The sequence below is a fragment of the Spodoptera frugiperda genome, chromosome 15 (genome assembly GCF_023101765.2).
Source record: "Spodoptera frugiperda isolate SF20-4 chromosome 15, AGI-APGP_CSIRO_Sfru_2.0, whole genome shotgun sequence".
NCBI lineage: Eukaryota > Metazoa > Arthropoda > Insecta > Lepidoptera > Noctuidae > Spodoptera > Spodoptera frugiperda.
In genome coordinates this window covers 9,607,419-9,632,387 of record NC_064226.1, presented here as the reverse complement: position 1 = coordinate 9,632,387, position 24,969 = coordinate 9,607,419, and the positions used below count along the sequence as shown (strand labels likewise).

General features: G+C 35.2%; 1 protein-coding gene across 1 annotated transcript; it reads right to left on the bottom strand.

The window, feature by feature from the left end:
• Positions 1–8,677: 8,677 nt before the first annotated feature.
• Positions 8,678–24,113, bottom strand: LOC118278929 (phospholipase A1 member A). The gene is made up of 6 exons (XM_050698775.1): positions 23,907–24,113; positions 20,535–20,691; positions 16,912–17,060; positions 15,829–16,074; positions 9,326–9,521; positions 8,678–8,939 (listed from the first exon to the last, which is right to left on the bottom strand). The coding sequence occupies exons 1-6, from the start codon at positions 23,935–23,937 to the stop codon at positions 8,867–8,869; spliced, it is 852 nt and encodes a 283-aa protein (XP_050554732.1). The 5' UTR covers positions 23,938–24,113; the 3' UTR covers positions 8,678–8,866.
• Between the last annotated feature and the right edge of the window lie 856 nt (positions 24,114–24,969).

Below are 24,969 nucleotides of genomic sequence, written 5' to 3'. Positions count from 1 at the left end.
TTTATTTACTTTTTTTCGATAAATTAAAACAATAACATGAACCGAAGTCGTGTAACGATCGACATAGAATTATTTATAAATAATTTATTTCTTATTTTTATTTTTTTATTTTTGAAATAAAAATATATCTATGTCCTTTCTAAGGTTCTAAACTATATCTGTACCAAATTTCAACCAAATCCGTCAAATAGTTGCGGAGATTAATGGTATAAGCATAGAATGTTCGACGTGATTCTTTAATTTGACATAACTTTTTTATTTATGAACCGATTGACATGAAACAAACACTAAATGTAAATTTAAGCATACCACAATATATTCGTGAAAACCGCATCCAACTCGGATCAGCCGTTTCTGAGATTAGCGCGCACAGACGAACAGACAAACAGACAAACAGACAAACAAACAAAAAAAAAGTTAATTACATTTTTGGGTTCGACATCGACATAACAATAACCCCTGCTATTTTTTTTATTTTTATTTTCAATGTACAGACAGCACTTTTCTACGATTTTATTATATGTATAGATCACGAAGATTGTGGGTAAATATTTTTTAAATCATCCAATGACTTGAGTGAGTGAGGCTAGAGAGTGTTTCAGACTCTTATTCATTAAAAACCACCCCGTTTCTACTCCTGCTTTTCGAGCTAGAGCCCCGATAAACCCGCTAGATAGTCAGCAGTTCTAGATCAGGCATCAGCCGTACTGGACCCCATCTGTGGTGATCTGATGGCTCAATATTACGTCTGATGGGTTATTGTTACGTTTGATTTTGTAAAAAATAGCTGGACCATTTGTATCGTCTGATAGAGAAATAAAGCATAGTAGCTTTATTTTTCTAACATATTATCTGACCTGATAGCTCATAAGAAATCTCACAAACAAAACCAAATTATTACAATTTAATTATAGAAATATACAAAAGATTACAATAAAAAATACACATGGTTAACATTACGTAGGTAACAAATTCACTTCCTCCCACGAGAAAATAAACATAAAAACATTAATACATAACACAAACGTAAGTTATTATTTAACGAAATGTTCGTACGTATCGGGGAACAAAACCGCACGTAATTATCCATACAGAAAGGGTAATATAAAGTTAGTGGCTTTTAACATGTTGAAGCGTTAACAAACTGCGGTATTTTAACAAAGAAACTTTCGTGTAAACTCACTCGTTCTTATTACACTCGTCCTATGCAAAATGACGATGATTTGAATAAATTTTGTATATAAACACCTAATGGTTCCGTGTTTATGTATAAAACATGTCTTACTTAGCGTATGTATGTGCCTTACTATAACGTTAAATTATGTCGTCTCAGGGACTATTTTCTGAAATCTTCTATTAATGCACTAAATTAAACAAAGATTATGAAAAAATGTTTCATACAGCAGAATTTAGTTACCTAGTATACCGTTCCTACCTGAATTGCACCCTTTTTTTGAGTGGCGAAATCATCCAGTAGCTTCCCCCGCCTTGGGTGAGGCGAGAGGAAGTGTCAGAGTCTTACTCACTAACAATCACCCTTGCTTCTCCTGCTTTGAGCCGGAGCCCCGGTAACCTGCTACATTGGCAGCAGCTCTGGTTCAGGCATCAGCCCTACTGGGCCCCGTCTGTGGTGGTCTGGCTCCTTGCCGTATGCACGGGTCTGGTATCGTTCTCTCACTAGCTCTGCCTCCTCCTTAACTAGCATGACTGCTTCACCAAAGGACTCCAATTGCACCCTTAGGGTGCCAATAGACTCACCACTGATTTAAGACATTTTAAAAATAAACCTTAACACAACTGACCTAAGATCAGAGTAGATACAGTAATAAAACAATAAAGAATTTGAATTATTGTCTTCTTTGCATTTAACCATTAAAGAATAAACGTTATAGTAGGTACGGTTATGTAACCGTCTATCAATCGAGACAACTAATAATAGTACCCCGTTATATTTCATAAACATTCGCAACAAACTATACAGACTGATCAATTAAAAATAATTAAAAATCAAATAGTTCGTACCAAAGTTACCTCATCAAACAACTCGCGTAATTGACGAAGTCACTTGAAAGATACAGGGTGAGCTGACGTTTCAATTAAACATAACTAACTACGTGAAAGTTTTGATTGTGAATGTAAAGTGAACTATAATTAACGCAGACAACTACGGTTATTAATTAAATCAACTGACAGTTTCAGTGATGTTACTTTGTAATTGTGAATAAATAAAACAACACGCTGTTTTAATTTAATTAGCGAAGTTCTGTGCGATTGGTGGCGACGGTTCGGATGCCACAAATTACGTGATCAACTATCTGCTAGTTTTAATGGGACTGAGGAACGCTTTGCTTCTGTGTACAAAACCACTACTATTGAGAACGATGTTATTTTCAAAGAAGAGGTTTGTATGTAATTTCTGTGATATTTTTATATACCAAAGTGTGGGAGATCCATACCTCGGCACGATAAGGCCAGCTACAACATACCATGGCCTCACACAAAACCGACGTGAAACAACACTTGCGTTGTAGTGAGGTTATCGGAAGCCCAATTACGCACCTCCCTTATCTCCCCAATCCCTGAATCTCCTACAATCCTCAAATTCCTTACCCCCAAAAGGCCTGCAATGCACTTGTAACGCCTCTAGTGTTTTGGATGTCTACGGGCGGTGCAGATTGCTTACCATCAGGTCATCCGACAGCTTGTTTACTGGCTTGTACCCATAAAAAATTACTTGAAGATTATAATTGTTCGCTGCAATAGCTTTAGCGGTTATTATATGTCCTGTCACCTGTCATACACCTAGGTAGACATCATCATCATCATCGTCATCACTACCATCACCGTTTTAATACACTCAACGCTTCATTTCTCAAGCACACACACAGCATAGCACGAAAATCCATTTCATTTCAGAAACAAAAACTACTCTCAATCGAAACTGTATCAAAGCTTTTCATCCGATTGGTTCAATACAAATGCATACATATGGGACCTTTGTGGCATTCAATATGAATTGGTTGCCATAGAGACCGTCCATCTAAATTCGTAATTGCTATTGCTAATCATTGTCGATTAAGTGGCCTATAAATCTATGTTCTGAGTCAGTCAATGAAGATATTTGACATGTGTTTCGATTGATGAAAACGCCTAATATTGCAATTGCAGTAATAGACATAAGAATTCATACTTTTGACTTTGACTTTGACGATGTAATACTCACTTTTCTCCAGTAATGTTACGAGTCCTATGTAATAGAGAGTGAACCTAAGACAAACAAACCTATTTTACGTAAAACTTATATTATATTCAGAATCTAAATTCAACAATCTATTTGAAATAGGTCAAGAAGTAATAATAACTTTAGACCCCTAATCAGACAACTATTTAGAATTATTGATAACATGGTATGCGATGAACATACTACAAGTACAATCCATCATTAATTAGACTATCACTAGATCCACTTAGATATTGATAACGTAGGTATTCCAAATTCCAGGAATGGTATGACTACTACTAAGGCATATCATAACTGTATAAGCCACGTTCACTGGTAATTAGATATGTAGTAGCTTTCACATCTTTGTATATAATAGTAACTTTTTTAAAATCATTATAACTAATCAAAAACTAGACCAAATGTAACTATGAAGCATATTTAATTAAACGAACTGCCGTACTCAAAGACCTTTAATAATTACTTGAACTATTCCTTAGTTAGCGATTTTGTATCGAAAACAATTACTAAGGACAGAGCTAAGTAACCATTAAATGACTCTGAGTACAGCGGCAAGTCCCTTAATCCCACCATCGTCCCTTAATATTTAGTAATATTGTTATGTGATCATAAATTATACCAAATGCATAAACTAAACCCCTTAGGTACTACACAAGCGACAAATTCAAACAAAACATCATCAATTTAAACGTAGGTACATAAAAATTCTTCTGCTCTACAGAAATAAAAACACAAAAAAACAAGATCACAAGAACAGGTAATAAAATAATCAGCACGTAGATATAAGAGCGGATGAAACATCAGAATTCTCGTCGACGCCATAACTTCACGTCTCAGAAAACATCTTGCCATATTATACTTTTTGTGGGACGCTCTCAAAACGAGAGCAATTTATATAATGGACTAGATAGTTGTTTCCCGCAATTTTCACGACATGTGAGTGGTTCCCAGTTCACACTGTCCACTTACCTTTAAATATTTTCGCCCCCACATCGTATTTAACGCTTTTCAATGAAGCTCCTATTTCACAACGGTCGACCAGATTTAGTAAACGTGCAAATTCTTTGTAAATGTTAGTGAATGCGAGAAAATGTTATGTTACAGGAAATGGAATGAGGATGGAACATTTTGTACAAAGAAAATGTAGATCAAAAGAAATAAAGATACGGTACGGTTTTGAAATTGTATGAAACATATTTTTGCATTGAAATCGTATATGTTTAGTATTCGATACGTTTCGATAAAAAGATTTCAATGAAATCATGAATGCCTTTTGCGTTCCGATCATTATTAATAGGCGATATTAATTTCCAAAGTTATTAATAAATCACAATCACAGGAAAAACAAGTAAGGCAAAGTATTCCGATACTTCCTCGCAGAAATACACTCAAGGAAGAATTTTTAAATCCATTTCTCTCGGAAATCATTTCTGAGAATGTTTCAGCATTGATTAAGAAGTTGTGCTCTTTATTTTATGACATTAATAACACTCATACGTTTTAAGGGGCTGTTTCTAAAGCTTTCTAAACGATTCCACGTATAGGTATTTCTGTATCTGTTCGACACAGTCGTTTAAACAGAAAACACACGAATATAGAAATAAAATGTCAAAATTGCTGTATATTCCGCTAACATTTCCACAGTGCCACTCGAAGCAAAATAATTAATCAAATAGCAGCCATATTGTGACAAAGGCTTGGCACTCAAGAACGCTCGAATTCGCGCCAAAAGGATCGTGTACAGTGCTTCAAGAACAGCCAATACCTACAGGAAAACACAGTTCATTTATTACGAACGACTGAGCACTATACAATGTTTTTCCCTCTTTATCAAATACTTGTGTACCGATACTTTTCTTTATCACAGAATCTCATGTTGTTTATTGAAATCTAGTAGGAGTTTCAATGCTTTCACTGATTTATTGAGAGAAGAGTAAAGCAGCAAATTATTGTCGAATGTGTTTGTTTGCTAGCATGAGGTTTATTTTTTTATGGTATAGGTAACCCGGTACACGAGCAGACGTATCACCTGATGGTAATCAATCACCGCCGCCCATGGACACCAGAAACACCAGAGACGTTACAAGTGCGGTGCCTTTTGGGGGTAAGGTATTTAAGGGTTGTTTGGGAATCGGGCCTCCGGTAACGTCACTCACACAACGAAACATAACGCAAGCGTTGTTTGACGTCAGTTTTCTGTGAGACCGTGGTATCACTCAGGTCGAGCCACTCCTGCCGAATCATGGCTCTGCCATTCTTAAAGTTTAGCGTTAATCAGGATAACATCATACAATTTTTTTTATTTGAAATGGTCAATGTTTGTATCTTAGTATTAACAACAAATTTGTCCTGGATTGTGAGTGAGTTTAAAACACATTAAGTATCAATATATACACTGTTTCAGACCTACGTGCCATCTTAGCAAATAGTTATAAAATGTACCTACATTGAAACATATTGCCTGCTATCAGAACATTAATACTACAGTCTAAAGTCTCAAGGGAGCACAGTAAAATAATACTAGTTTTCTCTAAGAAACAGGAACAAAATGCACTACACGCCGGCTAAAGAAAGCAGCACATAAAATGTAATCACTGAATGAAAAATAGTGAAATACAACGTGAAAATCTTTATAAAAATGGTTGCACGTAACACTACTAACTTTATATTTTGTACTGAGAAAGTTATGGGCTAGTTACTAAATTATTTGACAACTTTAAATTATTATGTATTAACTTTTCTGTTTACCGATGATGAAGATAAAGTAAGTAAGCACGATCGATGATTTCTTGCATCAGCACGATCGCTGATTTCTTTTTGCGCTAAAATAATGAATGTTTGTATTTATAAAAAATAAATTATATATTTCTATCCTTGTCATTTCAGGCACGACATCATACACATGTCGTTCGTTTTTGTACTTGGAACCTAGCAAAATAAAAATACTTGTATTTGAAAGAAAATGAGATGTATCTTTTTCCTTTTCGATATCGTAATTTGTAGCTCTCAGAAAGTATCAGAAAAAGTCCTTCAGTACCAACATTGTATGTTCTTCAAATCCCGATAACGAAACACCACAAACGCACATTTATCAGAACTATATTAAACAATTCCAGAATATATTCCAGACGATAGAATATTTCATACGTTCCAATCCAACAGATTTGCTACGGTTTACACGCTACTAGAACGTGACTACACAAGTTCAAGTATCTTCGATTGGATCAAACGTTTGATCAAGGAAAGTTGTTGGCTTTTTTCCGCCAATGTTGGCCAAATCCGTTTCATGTGGTAACTGTAGACTAGAGTATATAGCCCTAATCTGATCGCGGGTGTCTTTTTCTTTAAAAAAAACTTTACCCTACTCTAGGATTTTCTCCTGTGTCGTAGGTGCGTTTACAAACATACAAGTTCACATACACATGACACCCAGACCCAGCAACAATTTGTGAATCCCACAAAGAGTTGCTCCGCGCGGGAATCGAACCCGCTATACGTTAAAATGTACTACTAAAAGACTGCGCATTACGCACAACAGCAGTCTCTATGTAAACCTGAACTTTTTAAACTGCGATCTACGTAGTTATAATTTAATAGTTGTGGTTAGTTGTAGTGTGTAACGTAGATACCATATTGATCAGATTTATTGTAAAAAAAAATCAAATTGTATGACAAGGGCACGGACCAAGAGTCCGTGGAGAACAACTGTAAATAAACTTATAAAAAAAAAACTACGATCTACAACGCGCGTGCCACCTTTGGCAAACTTCTTTTATGTAGAGGAGCCCCATAGTGCAGCAATGCACTGTCATAAGCAAATTCAACCCCCAGTCGTCACAAGTATCTCCAATTGTACGTAGGTTTGCACAAGCAAGGTGCATAACAACGACGCATGGTTCATGCACGTCCCACTGCGGTGGTTTATGCTACATTATTTCTCGTATTCTGGTTAATATTCCGACGGTGTCTAGAGAACAACCTTACAACGAATACAAATATTCTAGACAACAATTCCTAGACTAACTATCAAAAGCTTGGCAAACGGCTCAAAAACGTACCGATATAATTTAAGGGAAGCATGAAGGGAGCCATTTTAGTTCTTAGTTCTTAGAACAATGCTTGCATTTGTTTGCAGGTTTAAAATGTATTTTTGTGTTCTTCTTGCGGTTTGAATTGGAGAAGTCGCGTATAATAGCTAGCGAAGATATTTCTGCCAGAGCTTACGATAGTTTAGCAATAAATATTTTTGGAATAAAAATGACAGTAAATTATGTATTTTTTTCACATTTCAGTCTTAATTTAAGAGTCATTTTTATATACTAATTTCACCAAAAGAGTGTCTGACAAGAAGTTCTTAAGTTACCTACTAAAAAGACAGTTATAATTAATTCGAATACTATGGATAAATAATTCAATATTATCTAAGAGTACATAAAAATACATGTATCTCAATACTTGGAACACACACACTCTCAAGGCAAAATGAAAAATATTTCTAACAACAATACGGAACAAAGTTGGAAATTTCTTTGTCCCTTTTATGATATTACAGGAGAAACAAGATTTATCTAGAAGTCAATAGTTTATGGAAAGTTCTCATGTCGTAACAGAATACACATCAATACGACATAGTTTGTAAAACTACATTAGGTTTGTATAAAAAGAACACACACACAACGTCACGCCTTTTATCCCCGAAGGGGTAGGCAGAGGTGAACATTATGGCACGTAATGCCACTTTACAATATACACCCACTTTTAACTATTTGTGTTATAACTCCCATATCTATTGCCATATGCTAGGCACAATTCTAGCCTCCGTGCTACTGAGGAATTTTCGAAAAACCGAAAAAAGAAATAAAAAGAAAAATCATTGTATTACACTTACATTTAATAATAACTTACTAAACATACAAAATTATATTCATTTGCTTACATTTAAATGTACAATAAATAATTTAAATAATAAATAGCTACTAGTTATGTACGAGTGTCCGTAGCTCAATAAAATTTACACTTTATTTTGCAACAAATAAACGTCCGGACTCGATTTAATTCTCATTTACAAAAGAACAAATTGTTGTTGCCCAACTTTTGGAGATTTGCCAGCCAAATCAACTTCCCATATAAATTGAAACTCCCGTTATTTAGCACCATTTAATATTTTAAAATATCAACTAAAATTTAGCACCCGAATGGACTTATTAAAAAATTTAACACTCGTTTTGTTTTTGCACAAAACTAACTGTTAAAGTTCGTTCACGTAGAAAAATTCCAATATTTTTATCGAATAGTTTTGTACAATTGTGATTCTGCCGATAGAATTAACGATTTTAGATTTAAAACTATGACTAACTTTATGATATTTATAGAAATATGTATACTGAACTAAAATTCTGTCTTACTAATAGGTAGGTACTATTTTTATTTCACGACTAAAAAAAGTAAAATGCAATCATAACAGGTGACACAAAGCAAGTTTTCAGCAACGCGGCCATTTTAATTATTTAACGACACAGTGACAGCGGTGGTCGCGAAAAAAGGCGGCCACTCCATAATAATTTCTTTGAAAATTTAATTTATTAGCGAAGTTGGCAAAGCGGGATATAAATATTTGATCGTAATTCATGTTGGGTCACCATCCCCCAGCGCGAAGGGTTTCTCAGCGTTTGTCCTTAGGTAGTACACACCATCCTTCCTAAAACAAAACAATGGACGTTGATCTCCAAGATTTAAGCTAATGTTGTTACTGCTTAACAAACGAGTGTTCTTTGTTTAATTAAACATAGAAGCGACGAAAAGTTAACCGTTGTTCATGAATACTTAAAGTAACCTTCTTTTGTTGTTTGAGCCGCTGAAGTGAATGTTCTACGCGAATTAATGAACGCCTGGGAATCATAACTAAATGTTAATTAATTGGAACATAAATACCAAATACCAAGTTTCGGTACAGTTAAATTTTAGATGTTCTCAAGCGTGACTTACTCTGTTGCTTAATTAAGAGAATTTAACAATCCTAAAAGTAAATTCTTCAGTTTATGCTTGAGTAAATAAATAAACCTAACTTTCTCTTATTCAACTTACCCATAATGAATATCAAATCCGCCCATGACTAAGGTTTCCCCAGTTCCTTTACAAGATCCTGAGTAGTACAACTCGTCGTAGCTCTCACAGCGGACTGCTGTGAACGGCACGTCAGATATGATGGACTCCGAGAAGTACATGTGGGCTCGATTGTGGGCACAGAAACCTGGTGATAGAAAATGAAAGGACAGAGTTTAGATTATTATCATCATATCTAGAGGTCAATCAAAACAAATCAATGTATGAAAGTTGAACTAGCATTCATTCAAACATGCAAATTAAGAATGACATGAATTTTCCTTGAATTATCCCAGTAGGTAACTTATCTCTACCGAACCTCTCTTCTAGGAACAACAAGCGTAATACTATTATTGTACACTTGTACAGAAAACATCGTCAAAACAGAATCTAACTGGCTCTAACTAGTTTAATTAACTTTTAAGGGTCAGTCTTGACGGAATTCCTAGAGCGTTGGACCAGCTAGACAGTCACAGCTGTTCCTGATATTAAGTCCTAATGGAATAGGGTATAAGAAAGTTAGGTCCTAAGTAAGTGGTACAGATCAAGAGAGATACGGTTTATGGCCGTGTTTTTACTGAACAAAAAATGCGTTGGTGTGAACATGTATATTATATATAGCTATACAAATCTTGAATGTATTGTTTGTTCAAACTAGGTATATATTTAGAACTACTACACTAGAGGACTGACCGATAAACAGCTCATTTCATCAAAATCCTTTCAGTTGTTTCACCGTTTTGACGGACAATCGTCAACACAAACACTTACATTTATAATGTAAGTGTGATGGGAATGTCAAAGAAAAGATTAAATTAAGAACCTTAAAATTTTAACTGAAGACAAGCTGAATAATATTAAACTAGTGGTCGCCTAGTGGTCGAAATTCGACCATATACGATTTAATTTACAATACCACTTTCCATTACGTTCAAGGATAATTATTATTTAACAAATTGCTATTAGTTTTGTGAAATTCAAATTAATATATTCCGGCGGATCATGAATAACCAAACCTCCTTCAATGAGAAACCTCTTTCCATATGAGACGTGAGAATATCATCGCAATGTCTGTCAATTTTGACATTTTGTCAAATACGATGCTATGCATGGTAGTGTGTGTAATGTTTTATTTATTGATTTGATGTACTTTATAAGCATTATTTTTGAAAAATATTAGCATTTCTCACTTCTCCTACACATAAACTATAAGTGTACCAAATTTTATGCTCCTACGTCCGCGCAATTTTCGTAAAAAGGTTCCGAAAGTTTTTGCATCACGTATTAATATATAGATAATGCATTCAGAAGTCGAAACCTTTTTTATAACATGTTCCATTACTTATAAATTATCGAGGTAAAAAACAATGAAAGTTAACTTTAAAGCATTTCATTGCGATGTCGAATAAAAAATAAATCAACTTGCTGTAACTAACAAAAACAAATGAATAGCCAGTTTATTTCGAAATAAACTCATTAAAATAAAAGTACAATTTATTAAAAAGTTACTTTTTGTTTAAGAATCCATTACTTTAGTTTTTAGAATGATGGATTGGTTATTGTAATGAGTAACGCCTTTTATTCCAGAAGGGGTTAGGCAGAGGTGCACAATACGGAACGTAATGCCACAGCATAATACACACCCACTATTTGCTATTTCTGTTCCAAGTTTCATGTAATAGGGTATGAGCATATTGCCATATATACTGGGTACAATACCAAACTCCGTGCTACAACTGAGAAATTTTCAAAAAGCCGAAAAAAGCCCAGTAATACACAGTTTGTCCTACTTTTTTAAGGTGTGAATATCGTCCTATGACTTCTCCCGCCTTAGGCGAGGCGAGAGGGAGTGTCAGACTCTTACTGACTAAAAACAACCCCGTCCTTACTTTGCCCGAATCCGAGACGCCTTACCAGGCAGTCGCACTTGCGACCACTCAACCAGGCCAGATAATATAAATTATATTTATTTACGTACTATTCTAGTACGTAAATAAATATAATTTAAAAAAATATATTTGTGGGCAGACAATATAGGCGAATTAGGTAAGCAATCACAATTTCAATCTAACTAGTCTCAAACAGACATAAAGCGTAGGCAGATCTGAAGAACTAGCCTACGTTGTATCTATTTTTGAATACTTAATATACCTACATCTAATCTCATTTTTACATCTTTCATCCTTGAGTGGGCTCAGGGTATCCTACTTTTCATTCACCAGTTATATTGTTAGTGCTATGATCTTACTATTCTGTAACGAATGTCCTAGAATTTTGCCCCGATTTAGGCAATAGGCCCTCCCAATGCTACAATAGGACTGAATACGTGATTTGTGAAAAAGTGCCGATACCGGACACCTGAATATCAAATTATCTATACATATAATAAAATCGTAGAAAAGTGCTGTCTGTACATTGAAAATAAAAATAAAAAAAATAGCAGGGGTTATTGTTATGTCGATGTCGAACTATAAAATTTATGTAATAGCTTAACAGATATTTTTTTTGTCTGTTTGTCTGTTTGTCTATGCGCGCTAATCTCAGACAACGGCTGATCCGAGTTGGATGCGGTTTTCACGAATAAATTGTGGTATGCTTCAATTTACATTTAGTGTTTGTTTCATTGTCAATCGGTTCATAAGGGAAAAAGAGTCTTATGTCAAATTAAAGAATCACGTCGTTCACTATTCTATGCTTTTACCATTAATCTCCGCCACTATTTGACGGATTCGGTTCCGAAATCGTCCTCGAGTTCCAGAACTCTTAGAAAGGACATAGGATAAGAACATAATTAAATAATTCAAAGTTGTCTTTATCCAGATAGATGGCGTTGTCGAAATAGATGCGCTATGGTTTCGTTACATTCATTTGTCCGGGTATCGGCCGAGCGAACTTCGAGTACTATCGTAGAAAAAGTGTATTATCAGTCGTATCGATGTTTGTCTGTAACCGGTCCTGCTGTTTCGCCAAGCTAAATAACGGTTTCGTTGTATTTGTCAATAAAGAAAACAAGTTTATTTGTTGGGTTTTCCTGGTTTTCTGGTTAACACTATTTGGAACGTAGGTTTAGTTTAAAATATCGATTATTAGTAGTTACTGTAGTTAGTTCTTGTTTAAATAACTAATTGTAAAGTCTAATTTATAGATTAATTTCATTAGATTTAAGTCGTTTCTTTTAAATTATTTAGTTTAAGGCTTGACCATTTTATTCGCTTGTATTATTGTTCTTTTATATATTTCTGTTTATTACTTCATTTGGTCTAAACTAGGTACTGATTTGATTGAATTTTTTTTAAGGGGGAAAATCATCCAATGACTTCTCCTATCTTGGGCGAGGCGAGAGGGAGTGTCAGACTCTTACTGACTAAAAACCACCCCGTTCCTACTCCTGCTTTCCGAACCGGAGCCCTGATAAACCCGCTAGGTAGTCCGCAGCTCCGGGATTTGATTACCTACGACGACTTTGACAAGGGAAAAATAAAGTGGTATAGAGCAACGTATAGAAATAAATAAGAATACTAGATAATTTGTAAGAGAAGTGTTTCAGAAAGGAGCCTTAGCGATTGCTCATTCGATTAGATTAATAAGATAAATTAACTAAATAAACCCATCAGTAAGACTCTAGTTTCTAAATAAACACGAAAATCCTTAGCAAGATTCCTTCATACCACTGTTAATTATATCGAAATCAGTTTTCAAGGAAATCTTACAATGATTGAGAACGTTTCGTTAGTAATTGGGATTTATTTACTTGGAATTATAGGCAAACAAATTAATAGAGACAAGGACAATTTATTTTGTCTCTATCAGAGCCGAAATAAGGACAGTATCACAACTATTAGGGATGTATCTATGTAATTAATTTATAGATTTTTTTTTATTAGGAAACATAAATAAAGAAGGCTACAGATTTTTAGTAACATTGTTTTTGTGTATGTCTCTTAAACAGACTTAATTGTAATCAAAGCTTACCGCCATATTCAGAGTCATTTACTGGTTACTTAACCCAGTACTTTGCAATTGTTTTCGGAACAAAATCGTTACTAAGGAATAGTTTAAGTAATCATTAAAAATCTCTGAATACGACACTTAGTTGCCTTTTACAGATATTTACCTACCTAAAACCATTTAACCGTACACACACATTACACAATTACACAACCATCCTTCAAATACACACACGCAAAATTGAACTTACCACTAAAACTTGGCACTTCAACTTCCTAAACAATAACATTTAATTTTAGTTCCACGCTATATTCCAACGATAATGTGCTATGCGTAAAATTAGCAAACAACGCAGTAGGTCTTCACAACAACCGCTAGAATTTAACAAACAATAGAAGCTAATTTGCCGCGGTTTTGTTATAAAAGCTAACAGAATTGGTTACGTAAACACCTCGGTATTCAACGCAGAATGGGGAGTTAAAATTGCCAAATTATTTGCCATAAGCACGTAATTAAGACGCGATTTATTATGTCCTGCTTGAAACGAAGGGATTTAGGTCAAATGCGTATCGTATGCAGGTTTTTGAAAGGGCTATGAGGGCTTAATTTGTGGGAAAACGTTTGGAAGTAGATAATTACTTTTGTCTATGAATTTCTCGTTAATTTCAACCAGTTTTACAGTACGGTCGATTTTTTTTCTATGAAATACCTTTGCCCCACATTAGTATTTTCTGTGTCGTGGATGCGTTTACAAACATTCAAGTTCACTTGCACATGACACCCAGACCCGAAATAACTGTTTTTGGAACACAAAGAGTTATCCCGTGCAGGAATCGAACCAGTTACACGTCGCACGGCAGCCAGTTGCCCAGTCAACCATCAGTATTACCTACATACCATTATCATATAACGACGAAAATCCTTAGTAATTTTCAACCCCCGTTAATTATATCGCAAATCAGTTTTCAAGGAAATCTTATAATGTTTGAGAACGTGTCTCGTCTAGTAATTGGGATCTATTTCCTCACAGTGTCTGTCTTGGAATCTGTAGGCATCAACAAATCCCAAAAGGATGACAAGTGATTTCAATTTAGTTTTTTCTCGTATCAGAGGGGACTTACGTGACGAGTATTCAACTATTAGACATGTATCTAGGTAATTAATCGGTTATAGCCGTTTTAAAGTTATGGGCGGTAAGAAACATACAAAGAAAATAAAGCCGAAGGTCTACAAAGATTTTTAGTAACATGGTTTTTGTGTCTGTCTCAAATTAAACCGCAATTGAAATCGAAGATATTGCCATATTCAGAGTCATTATTTTTGGTTACTTAACAGAAATAAAAAATTAAATAAAAAATAAATAATAATAATTAAATAAAAAACTTTTATAACAAAAATATAAAAAAAACCATTTAACGTTTTATTATAAACAAAAAATCTTGCACCAACGTAATCTTTAGCCTACTTATATGTAGAAACAATAACATTTAATTTTAGTTCCACGCTATATTCCAACGATAATGTGCTATGCGTAAAATAGCAAACAACGAAGTAGGTCTTCACAACAACCGCTAGAATTTAACAAACAATAGAAGCTAATTTGCCGTTTTGTATAAAAGCTAACAGAATTGGTTACGTAAACACCTCGGTAAAAACGCATAATAAAAAGTTAAAATTGCCAAATTATTTGCCAAAGCCCGTAATTAAGACGCGATTTATTATGTCCTGCTTGAAACGAAGGGATTTAGGTCAAATGCGTATCGTATGCAGGTTTTTGAAAGGGCTATGAGGGCTTAATTTGTGGGAAAACGTTTGGAGGTAGACAATTACTTTGGTCTATGAAAATATTAAGCATTTCAACCAGTTTTACAGTACAGTCAAGTATTTTTTAAGTAAAAGCTTTGCCCTACATTCGTTATTTTCTATTTTTTTCGTGGGTGCGTAATACAAAATTCAAGTTCATTGCACATGACACCCAGACCCGAAATAACTGTTTTTGGAACACAAAGAGTACCCCGTGCAGGAATCGAACCAGCTACACGTTGCACGGCATTAGTTGCCCAGTTTACCATCAGTATTACCTACATACCATTATCAAATAACGATAAAACGAAATCGAATTTAATAAAGTACTTTTACATAGTAAAGATAAAGGCAAGCGTTTAAAAACTTGTAAGTATTTGTTGAAAGCAATTGAGTATGGAGTGAAGTTCTTTCAACTAGACATTGATTGACGCAACAAACGTGCAGTGTTGGTTAGAAAGTGTTGACAGCTGATGTTTTAACTGAATACTTAACATAATAATCCGACCCGCCCTTGCAAAATAATTGCTCTTGTATTAAAAGAAAAAGCAAGAGCTTTTTACGACTAAATCAAATGAAATTGTAATAGATATAACCTCATCGAGGGAGGAAAATCATCCAATTCGCCTTGAGCGAGGTGAGAAATCAAAATCTGAAATCCACCCCGTTCTGAAAAGCCGATAGGCTCACAAAATCAATTCTGAAAAGCTAAAAAACTAAAAAGAAACACTCACCAGTAATAGTATCAATAGGTCCCTTCTTAACGTAAGCGCCAGCTATGCCCACTACATGGGCTCCCAAGCTGTGGCCAATAAGATGGACGTCATCCATGGACACGCCCTCACCAATAAGAAAATTGAGGAACTCCGTGAGAAGACGACCAACGGACGCCACGTTATAACTTGCCAAGATATAATTAACGTTGGCTGCGACGCCCCAGTCCACCACAATGATGTTCAGGTCGCTCACATTAAGGTAAGCTGGAAAACAAAAACAATAAAACATAACTTTTTAAGAAGATTATGAAACCCGGAGTTTCCTGGTCATCCGAAGAAAGGGTAAAAAGTTATGGACAATGAAAAGTTATAGTGGTTTTTAAGAGGACCGACAAAGTAGTAAAACGCTGCCGTAAACCGTTGGGAGGAAGGATTTTGTTGAATAGCTATATATAAAAAAAAACTGAGATCTCACGACTGTAATGAGTGGGAGTTTAGTTAATATCACAAATGGTCGAAGGATTAACCTTGGGTACAAATCAGTACCGTAATAAACTTTAAATAGGATCTTTATCTAAAGGATAGAATAATGTTTCTAGAATAAGTTTCATCGATTTTTCTAACTCATCAGCAAGGCATCACAAATTCCAAATATTTTCACCCTTACACATTACACAGCATAGGTAGAAACTCCAGAGAATCAAGATACATTGACCTCGTTCGAAATTCAGTCTGGCATCGATGTGATGGATTTCAAGATCTCATTATGCAGATACAGCCGGAGTAATCGCCTACAACCATTGCAGCTCCCGTTACGCAGGAGCTTAGGGTTGTGAGAGGTATGTTCGTGGCGTTTTAGTTACATGAATACCTGGCTAGTGTTTGTTTTAATTGGAAAATGGTTAACTTCCCACCTTTTCACCAGTTATGTATTTCTAGGTACCTAGTCTAGTTAATTGAATCCAAAACTATTGCCAAACACAGAACACCAAACTCATTTCTATTTCACTGAATTTTAAACCATTTGTTTCATAGCTCTAAACAATTCACGATTCTTCGTAAAAGGGTAACATTCATATATTGTAAATTATAAATACCAACCTTCTTTTATAGACTCTGGCATGGGACTGTATCCATGGTTTAACCAACCATGAGTTAGCACTTTAACTTTTTTGCTAAAATCGAAATTTGATTGGTGTAGAGACGCAGAATCGTTCGTAGTTAACACTTGAAACTCGAACGGGTTTCTCCTGGAAAGATAAACGTTATAAATAAATATTAAAAAAAGTAATATTTCAAGTAAGGAAGCCCCCTACTACGGGGTTAGGATAAGATATGGGACGATGACATGGGTTTATCAAGAAAATCATAGTGCGATATGTAAAAAACCTGCCAAATTCGATTAAACTTTTTGTAGGTACCCCGTAGTCCTACTAAAGGCTTGTTCTCTTAACTATTGTGAAAAACTTTAAAATATTTTAGCTAACCAATTAAGATCTAGAATATTCTGCCACAGAGTTGTACTAACAGCTTAGTAAGTCGTACCTGACCTATCATTAAAACTGTACTTAGATACTCCAAATAGATTTCTCTAACCACGTTATCAATAGACACACAGAATGTTCACAATAGCCCATTTAAATACAATTTTGGTCATATGACTCTTATACACATTACATGCGACGCGAAACAATAGCATACTGTACCGAAAAGGTGGCGTTAAAATTTTTGTCATACCCAACGATAGCAAAATATGTTGGAAAGAACGCATTGCGAATTTTAATTATGCTTTACAATTTTTACTTTATAGCGACAACATATTTTTTAAAGCGGATACAAACGTGTTTTTTGGAAACTTTTAACGTTTATGTCGATTGACTGTTTTTTTTTTTTAATAGAACGATTTTCCGTTTGTTATATTATGACGCCTGCTATTTGTAGAGGATACGTTATAACATCGACTTTCGCCAACCTGTTTAATGAATAAAACTTAAATACCAATTTTGAAAAAATGGAAAAGAAGGCATTTTTTAAATTCCTTAGTAGATTGGCATAAAACAGATTTACGTCAATATCCCATCAAGGAAAACCCAAGCCGGGTTTTTAATAATAAAATATCAATTTTCCTATATCTATATGATAAACATGTTTTTGTAAATGTACTAAACAAGTCTAGACAAGTTCAGATATAAAAATAACGAATGATTCTTGTAGAATTGTAATAAATATTTATAATCCTTAGATTTTATTTGGACCTAGTTCTAACAAAGTTAGGGTGCTTTTCCACCAAAGATGTGCTATGCTACGTTGCTGTGGATGCTTTTGACTTCAACCAATCATAGTCATTGGTACACATAGCTCCACTGGTGGAAGCGGACTCAGTTAAGCTATGTTCCTATATGGATGTGTGCTATGCATGGTTATTGGGCCTACTATCGATACATCGCATTCTTAAGCTGCGCAACTTCCTCGCGCACTATACTGCAGCGCATCCTCGTAGCACAGCTATATAGCTTAGTGTCAGTGGAAACGGTCACATAATTTCACAGCTTAGCTATTACATCTTCGTAGCATATCTACATGAGCTGCGGACTACCTAGCATGTTGTACCTAGCACGAGCCGGAGCCCCGGTGGGCTCCGGCTCGAAAAGCAGGAGTAGGAACGGGGTGGTTTTTAGTCACTAAGAGTCTGACACTCCCTCTCGCCTCGCCCAAGGCGCGAAAAGTCATTGGATGATTTTCCCCCCTCAAATAAAGCATATCTACATAGCACATCTCTGGTGGAAAAGAACCGTTATTTATAAATTTCTAGATATTTCTAAGAATTCGTTAATTCTAAGGGCCTTTGTACTTATGAAAAACCAGATAGGTATCTGGTACCTACGTTGTGACTAGGTAATGTTTTGCAAATAATGTTAGACAAGCGTTAGCCTGGGACAAAATTAGAAATGAGGTCTGACCGCCAATTGAGATAAAATAATGGTGTTTTATGTTTCGAAATTGTTAGATCTAGAAGGTATACTCTACCTACATAGATAGAAATCTAATGTAGGTACCTACTATCCATGCTTAGAAATGTAGATAGGTACCTATTTATATACCTATATATGTATCTAATGTGGTAAGAGGTTCCCTATCTTTACACCGAAAATCTAGGTATTAATAACCACACATTAAAATGTAGATTATAGGTCAAATAATAATAAATTACATTACTGTCAATGCTATATTTAATATACTACATCATGCACTTCTTATATTTACGGGAAAAAACATGTTTTATTACATCCAGTTGTTACCTAAAGTTCAGATATAAAATTAGAAATATCTATAACAAGGATATAATAATCCTGTAACTACTTCAATGCAGATACAATAGATAGGTACGTGGGCGGGCTTATCACTAAAACATATGAGTAAGCATGCACTATTCGGTGCACTTCTTATTTTTACGGGAAAAAACATGTTTTTACCCGACTGCGCCAGGAGGGTAATGTTTTTTGAGGGTATGTATGTATGTTTGTATAATTGTTTGGCATGCTCTGCAGCCGGCTTGATGGATTTTGAAAATAAAAAAACCCTAAAACGAGAAAGTCATCGTAAAATTTAAGCAGTCGGGTCCCATTCTAGAAAACCAGCCGTATGTGCCCTCACGAAGTCTTCATAATATTTAGAATTGGTCCCGACTTCTTAAATTTTACGATGAATTTCCTGTTTTAGGATTTTTTAGTTTCATATTAAAAAGAAACGCCGTCGGGGTTTTTAGTTTTTTAAATTACCTTTTTATTATATCCAGTCGGTACCTAAATTTCAAATACCAAATTAAAAATATAACAAGGACATGATAATCCTGTACCTACTTCAAAGTGGATACAATAGGTACGTGGGTGGCATATAACTAAAACATATGAGTAAGCAATATAATTGGAAACAATCAGTTTGCCAAGAATTTGCACTTTCGAGCTGTGGATGGCGAAACTATTAAGTTAAACACTGTTCTTTAAAGTAGTTAATACAGAGTTATACCAACTTAACCCCTAAGATTTCTGTAGTTCGGTTTGATTTTGCATAAACTTTCGATTTACTAAGTAAGTAGCCTAGGTGCTCATTAAACTCTACTAGTTAACCTGCGAATCGAGATAGAACTAACAAACGTTTATGCAAAGAACTCGAGAAAAAGAAGTTGCTTAATTAATAGACATTAAGATTTGTATCAAACTGTTAGTAGAATTCGTATCTTCATGAAATCTTGATTAGATGTTCATAATTTCTTATAGTATATTTCTTAGTCATTTCTAAGTCACAATGTTGGTTACCGTACTCCTCCGAAACGGTTTTACCGATTTTTACCAAACTTTATATGCGTATTCAGTAAGTCTGAAAATCGGCTACTATTTATTTTCCATACCTAACTAAGTCATAAGGGTTCTAATTTTTTTTTTGAAATTTTTGACTGAATTAATTATAAGGCAAAACAACGTTAGCTGGTAGACTATAAAAATACATACACTTATATACATAAACTAGTACAAACACATTTTGCTACACAACCCTTTACTCAGAATATCACGAGCCAAATACCACTACCTCCACTTAATCCGGTTATTGAACTCAAGACCTAGCTTAGTAGATTTCTTTTTGACAACGGAAGCAACAGGGAAACTCAATAATAGTAGGTAATAATCTACTTTTATTTATGTTAATACATAACTTAAATGTCTCACCTTGTAAACAGTCTGAATTCAACATCAGCATCGTTGACCCATCCGGAAAGCCAAAATCGGGTGTCGTTGAGGACGGGGGCTGGTGGATACAGTTGCACACTAGCCAGCCATACAGGGTCGTACTGCGGCGGCGCATCCCAGTTCACCGCCGACACGACTGCAAGATCAATTCAATTAATATAAGGCAAGTAATTTCTAGACGAAATTGAAATTAATTTAAAGGGACACAAGTAGACTACTGCTATACTAAGCAAAATTTAAACGTGTGCGTAAATGTAACAACTACGTGGCTGCACCCACGAAGCGTAATGATTCAGTCACAAATAAACTTGCAATCAATTTGGTTGGCGTATATTTTATTTCCATCAACTAACCTCCAGTAGTGCACATTTAGTGAATTAGGATATTATTAGAAAATATATAACAAGAGACCCTAAAAATTTGAAGAAGCCTGCGGTTTTTTAGTGGACACCTTGCAAATATGTATCTACTGTAGACGCTATCAAGTCCCCAAGATACAGGATTATCCTAGTTTGGGGGCTACCGATACACTTGATGACAACACCAAAATTAAACAAATTATTGTGATATAGTATAAGACCATGATGATTGTGAAGTTAATTAATAAATTTATTCTTATTCTTATCAAGTAGATTTTTTATGGGACAGGCCGGCAAACGAGCAGACGGATCACCTGATGACACAGCACGGAGCATCAGAAGAGTTACGAGTGCGTTTCCAGTGATTTGCGGATTGGGGATTAGGGGATCAGAGATGTGCGGGGAGGATTGAACCTCTGGATTGGAATTATTTTGAGGAGCCTATGTTTAGTACGTCTTATAGATAGATGCCTACTTTAGAAGTTATCATTTAGAAACTGCGAATTCCAGAAAGTCAGAAGTGTTCGGATTTACACAAGTGCCTATAGCACACCGATTAGATAAAATTGAGTTAGTAAGCATTCTAAAGTAACGTTTGCTTTCAGGAAATCGTTTAGATCCTATACTAACGTACTATACAAGGCACTTAGGTACTTACTTTAAGGCTTTCTGATAATAACCACATTGTAACTGTATCAATGGCACGGTTACGGCCTACAATAGGTAACGCTATGGAAGGTACCGGTTCTCTCTAAGGAACAAGATTTTCGCTTCGAATTATCGAGGTCACATCGCAAACAATTCAAGGGACAATAACGAGACAAAAGGTTTGAAAAAACAGACATCAGGCAGACAAACCAATGAGACAATAGTTTGAAGTCTTTACTTAAAAAACCGTTATTAATCTCTTCTTTTATCATTAGGCTTTGCACAGTTGATAATGTCTGATGATGGTCACACCATAAGATCAACGAAGCATTCGTAATAACAGCTTATACTTATTCCTATTTCTCTACTTACAACCTTTTTTTAAGGGGAGAAAATCATTCAAAGACTTCTTTCGCCTTAGAGTGTCACTCTTACTGACTAGAAACCATCCGTTCCTACTTCTGTTTTTTGAACTGGAGCCCTAGTAACTCGCAAGACAGACCGCAGCTCCGGCTACTTAGAACCTAAGGTGAATTATAGAGATTAATTTCGAAGTAAATATTAATGACACTCTTTTCGGAACTTTCAAAATAATAAATTCTGAATTTGTACCATGCCATGGTAATAAACTATTCATCTAAAGATCGAAATAACAATAAAATATTTGTAAGGTTATCACGGCCACGCCAGCCTATCTCTTCTCACTATATAAAACTGTCTGTTTATAGTTTTTCGCACCTAAACAAACATAATGGCTGACTTAATGTGTGAGTGCTTAGGTACCTAATCTTCTCTTTTTTTAAGGGGGGAAATCATCCAATGGCTTCTCCCGCCTTGGGCGAGGCGAGAGAGATTGTCAGACTCTTACTGACTAATAAGAACCACCCGTTCCTACTCCTGCTTTTCGAGCCGGAGCCCCGGTAAACCGGTAAACCCCGGTAAGTCCGCAGCTCCGGATACCTAGTCTCCTCTAATGCTGTAACAATATGAGAAATAAAATTAACAATTTTATCTTCATTTTATAACGAGAGAAAACTTTTATACGCTTCTCCATTTTTAACCTAATAAAGTTTGTAAAAGATTTTCTGTTTTATCGAAACTGAATTTCTCTAGAGGATAATAATTTGAAAAACTCAATGATCTGAAGTTTAGTCATAAACTTTAAGGTTAATCGATATTGGTTTTATTTTGCTTTAGGGAAATTAAATTAAGCACTTTATATCCTTAGCTGCTTCCAATGCTCAGTTATAATTACTTACCACTTCTTTTCGTATTTTGTGTTGTGTATTAAGGTCCATAAGAGTCACATTAAGCACATCTGTTGAACATGATGAACGTAAACATTTGCCACATTTTGCCAAAGTAAGCAATCTATCTTCTAAAACACGAACTTGTAATCAATTATTCAAAATTCGTGTTGAGTTGCTTCGTTAATTTAATATAAGTCTGCCTCACCATAATGGTCTCGCGGATATAGATTGTTATCTTAGCTATACCATTCTATGAATGCTTGAACATTTACTTATTGGACCTACACACACTGTGAAAGTTGACTACCGTCAAATAATTAATATTCATTGTTTGATTGGGACTTTGAACGTTCATGTTACTTTTCTCAACGGAACCCAAGGGTTCCTCGGAACATGTCTTAGTCTTAATCTTTTAAAAGAACACACTTTTTTTTAAACGTCGCCCCACGCTAGTATTTTCTCCTGTGTCGTGGGTTTACAAACATACAAATAAGTTCATGACACCCAGACCCGAAACAACAATTTGTGGATCACATAGAGTTGCTCCGTACGGAATTCAAACCCGCTACGAGTTGCGCGGCAGCCGATTGCCCTGCCATCGCTCCAACCGTGCAAAATGCTTGCATTCTGAAGATGCTGCTTTACATATTATCTGCTTGGATCAGGGATTATCTATATAATCAGGTATTCCTTCAACATTTACACTGTGAATCCCAAAAAGAACTAAATCAATGTACCGTTGCGTAGTTTCTGCTAGTTTAGCAAAGACTGTACGACAACCTGAACTACCTAAGCAGCTAGCTGGGTAAGTAAGTATTTAAGTACCTAATTTAGAAAAGCAGATAATAAAATTTTCCTTGTCCTTTAAAATTTTCTATTCTTCTCACCCATTTCTGACGGATACCGGTATTGTTTAGAGCAAATCTTTTTACCCATCGTTCCAAAACTTAACACGACTTACCTTATTTAGGTACCTACAAATAAAATTCCACAAAGAATAGCCTCAAAAAACTGACCGAAAATCAAACGGGACCAAAATGGTCTAAATTCACTAATGGCTTGTCTAGAACGAGGTTAACATACTACTCACGAACCTGTACAAAGAGCAAACAGCAACGGAATCATTCCAACTTCACTTCCTGGCAACAAACACCAGACTCACTGAGAGCAAAACCAACTTTCCACACATCGAACAAAACTTTGTTGAACTTTAAACTGTCTGGAACGCTCATTTTGAAGCTAAATCTAATTGAAGGACCGGCACCGAGGGCTCCCACATTTTCACTGGCCGCTCGAAACAGAGATAGAATTTAAATTTACTACGTAGCGGTATCGGGCTCCATTACGATTCATAGTACGATTCGCTGGTCTGTCCATTGATCATATTAATCAAAGTGAACCTTATTAACATTGCATACGGTATCCTGAGGTTTCATCGTCAGGTGAAGGGAGAAACTGCGAAACTTGAGTCATGGGTGAATAAATTACTTCGCGCGTTACCAGGATAAAAACAACTTACAACTTTACCTGTAGGTGTACCTACCATGTGCCTAACCTACTAGGCAGTCTGATCGTGACCTATAAATATGTTTTGCTTAATTTTTCGCACTTATTTTATTATCAAAGCTTTTATAATCTTTTTATATATTTAATATACACTTAAAGCTTGAAAGTTTGTTGGTTTGAACACGCTATTCCCCGAAACTACTGGTCCGAATTAAAAAAATCTTTTTGTGTTGGATTTATCGAGAATTTTCAATTTGTAAGTAATAGGTGAAGGATAGCCAGATAGATATTGGGTAATACATTATCTATTATTATTCAAGGGAATTCTGGGAATGGACGGCGCGGCGCCTTCGAGACCGCTCCAGAAGACAGGTGATATGACCTTGTTGCGACCAAAAATACCAATAATTAAGCAAATATTTAATAAATAATACAAAAACATGTAAAAACTAAAAATTTCTCTAAAATAACGCCATAATAATATGTACTGTATATTCCAAATTAGTCACCATACAAATCATAAATTCTAATTTATACTTTACCCTAGAATTTTCTCCTGGTCACAAGGTTTCTGAACCATCTCACCATAATTATTATGTGGAATACTTTTCTATTTTCATATTGTTCCATAAACGATGAGTGTAGGCATTT

Excerpts from the sequence above, each read along its gene's own strand:
- LOC118278929 (XM_050698775.1), bottom strand. The coding sequence starts at position 23,937 with ATGATTCCGTTGCTGTTTGCTCTTTGTACAG. Across the intron at positions 20,692-23,906 it reads GCTGTTTGCTCTTTGTACAG|TCGTGTCGGCGGTGAACTGG; the intron begins GTTCGTGAGTAG and ends TTGATCTTGCAG. Across the intron at positions 16,075-16,911 it reads GCCAGAGTCTATAAAAGAAG|CTTACCTTAATGTGAGCGAC; the intron begins GTTGGTATTTAT and ends TTTGTTTTCCAG.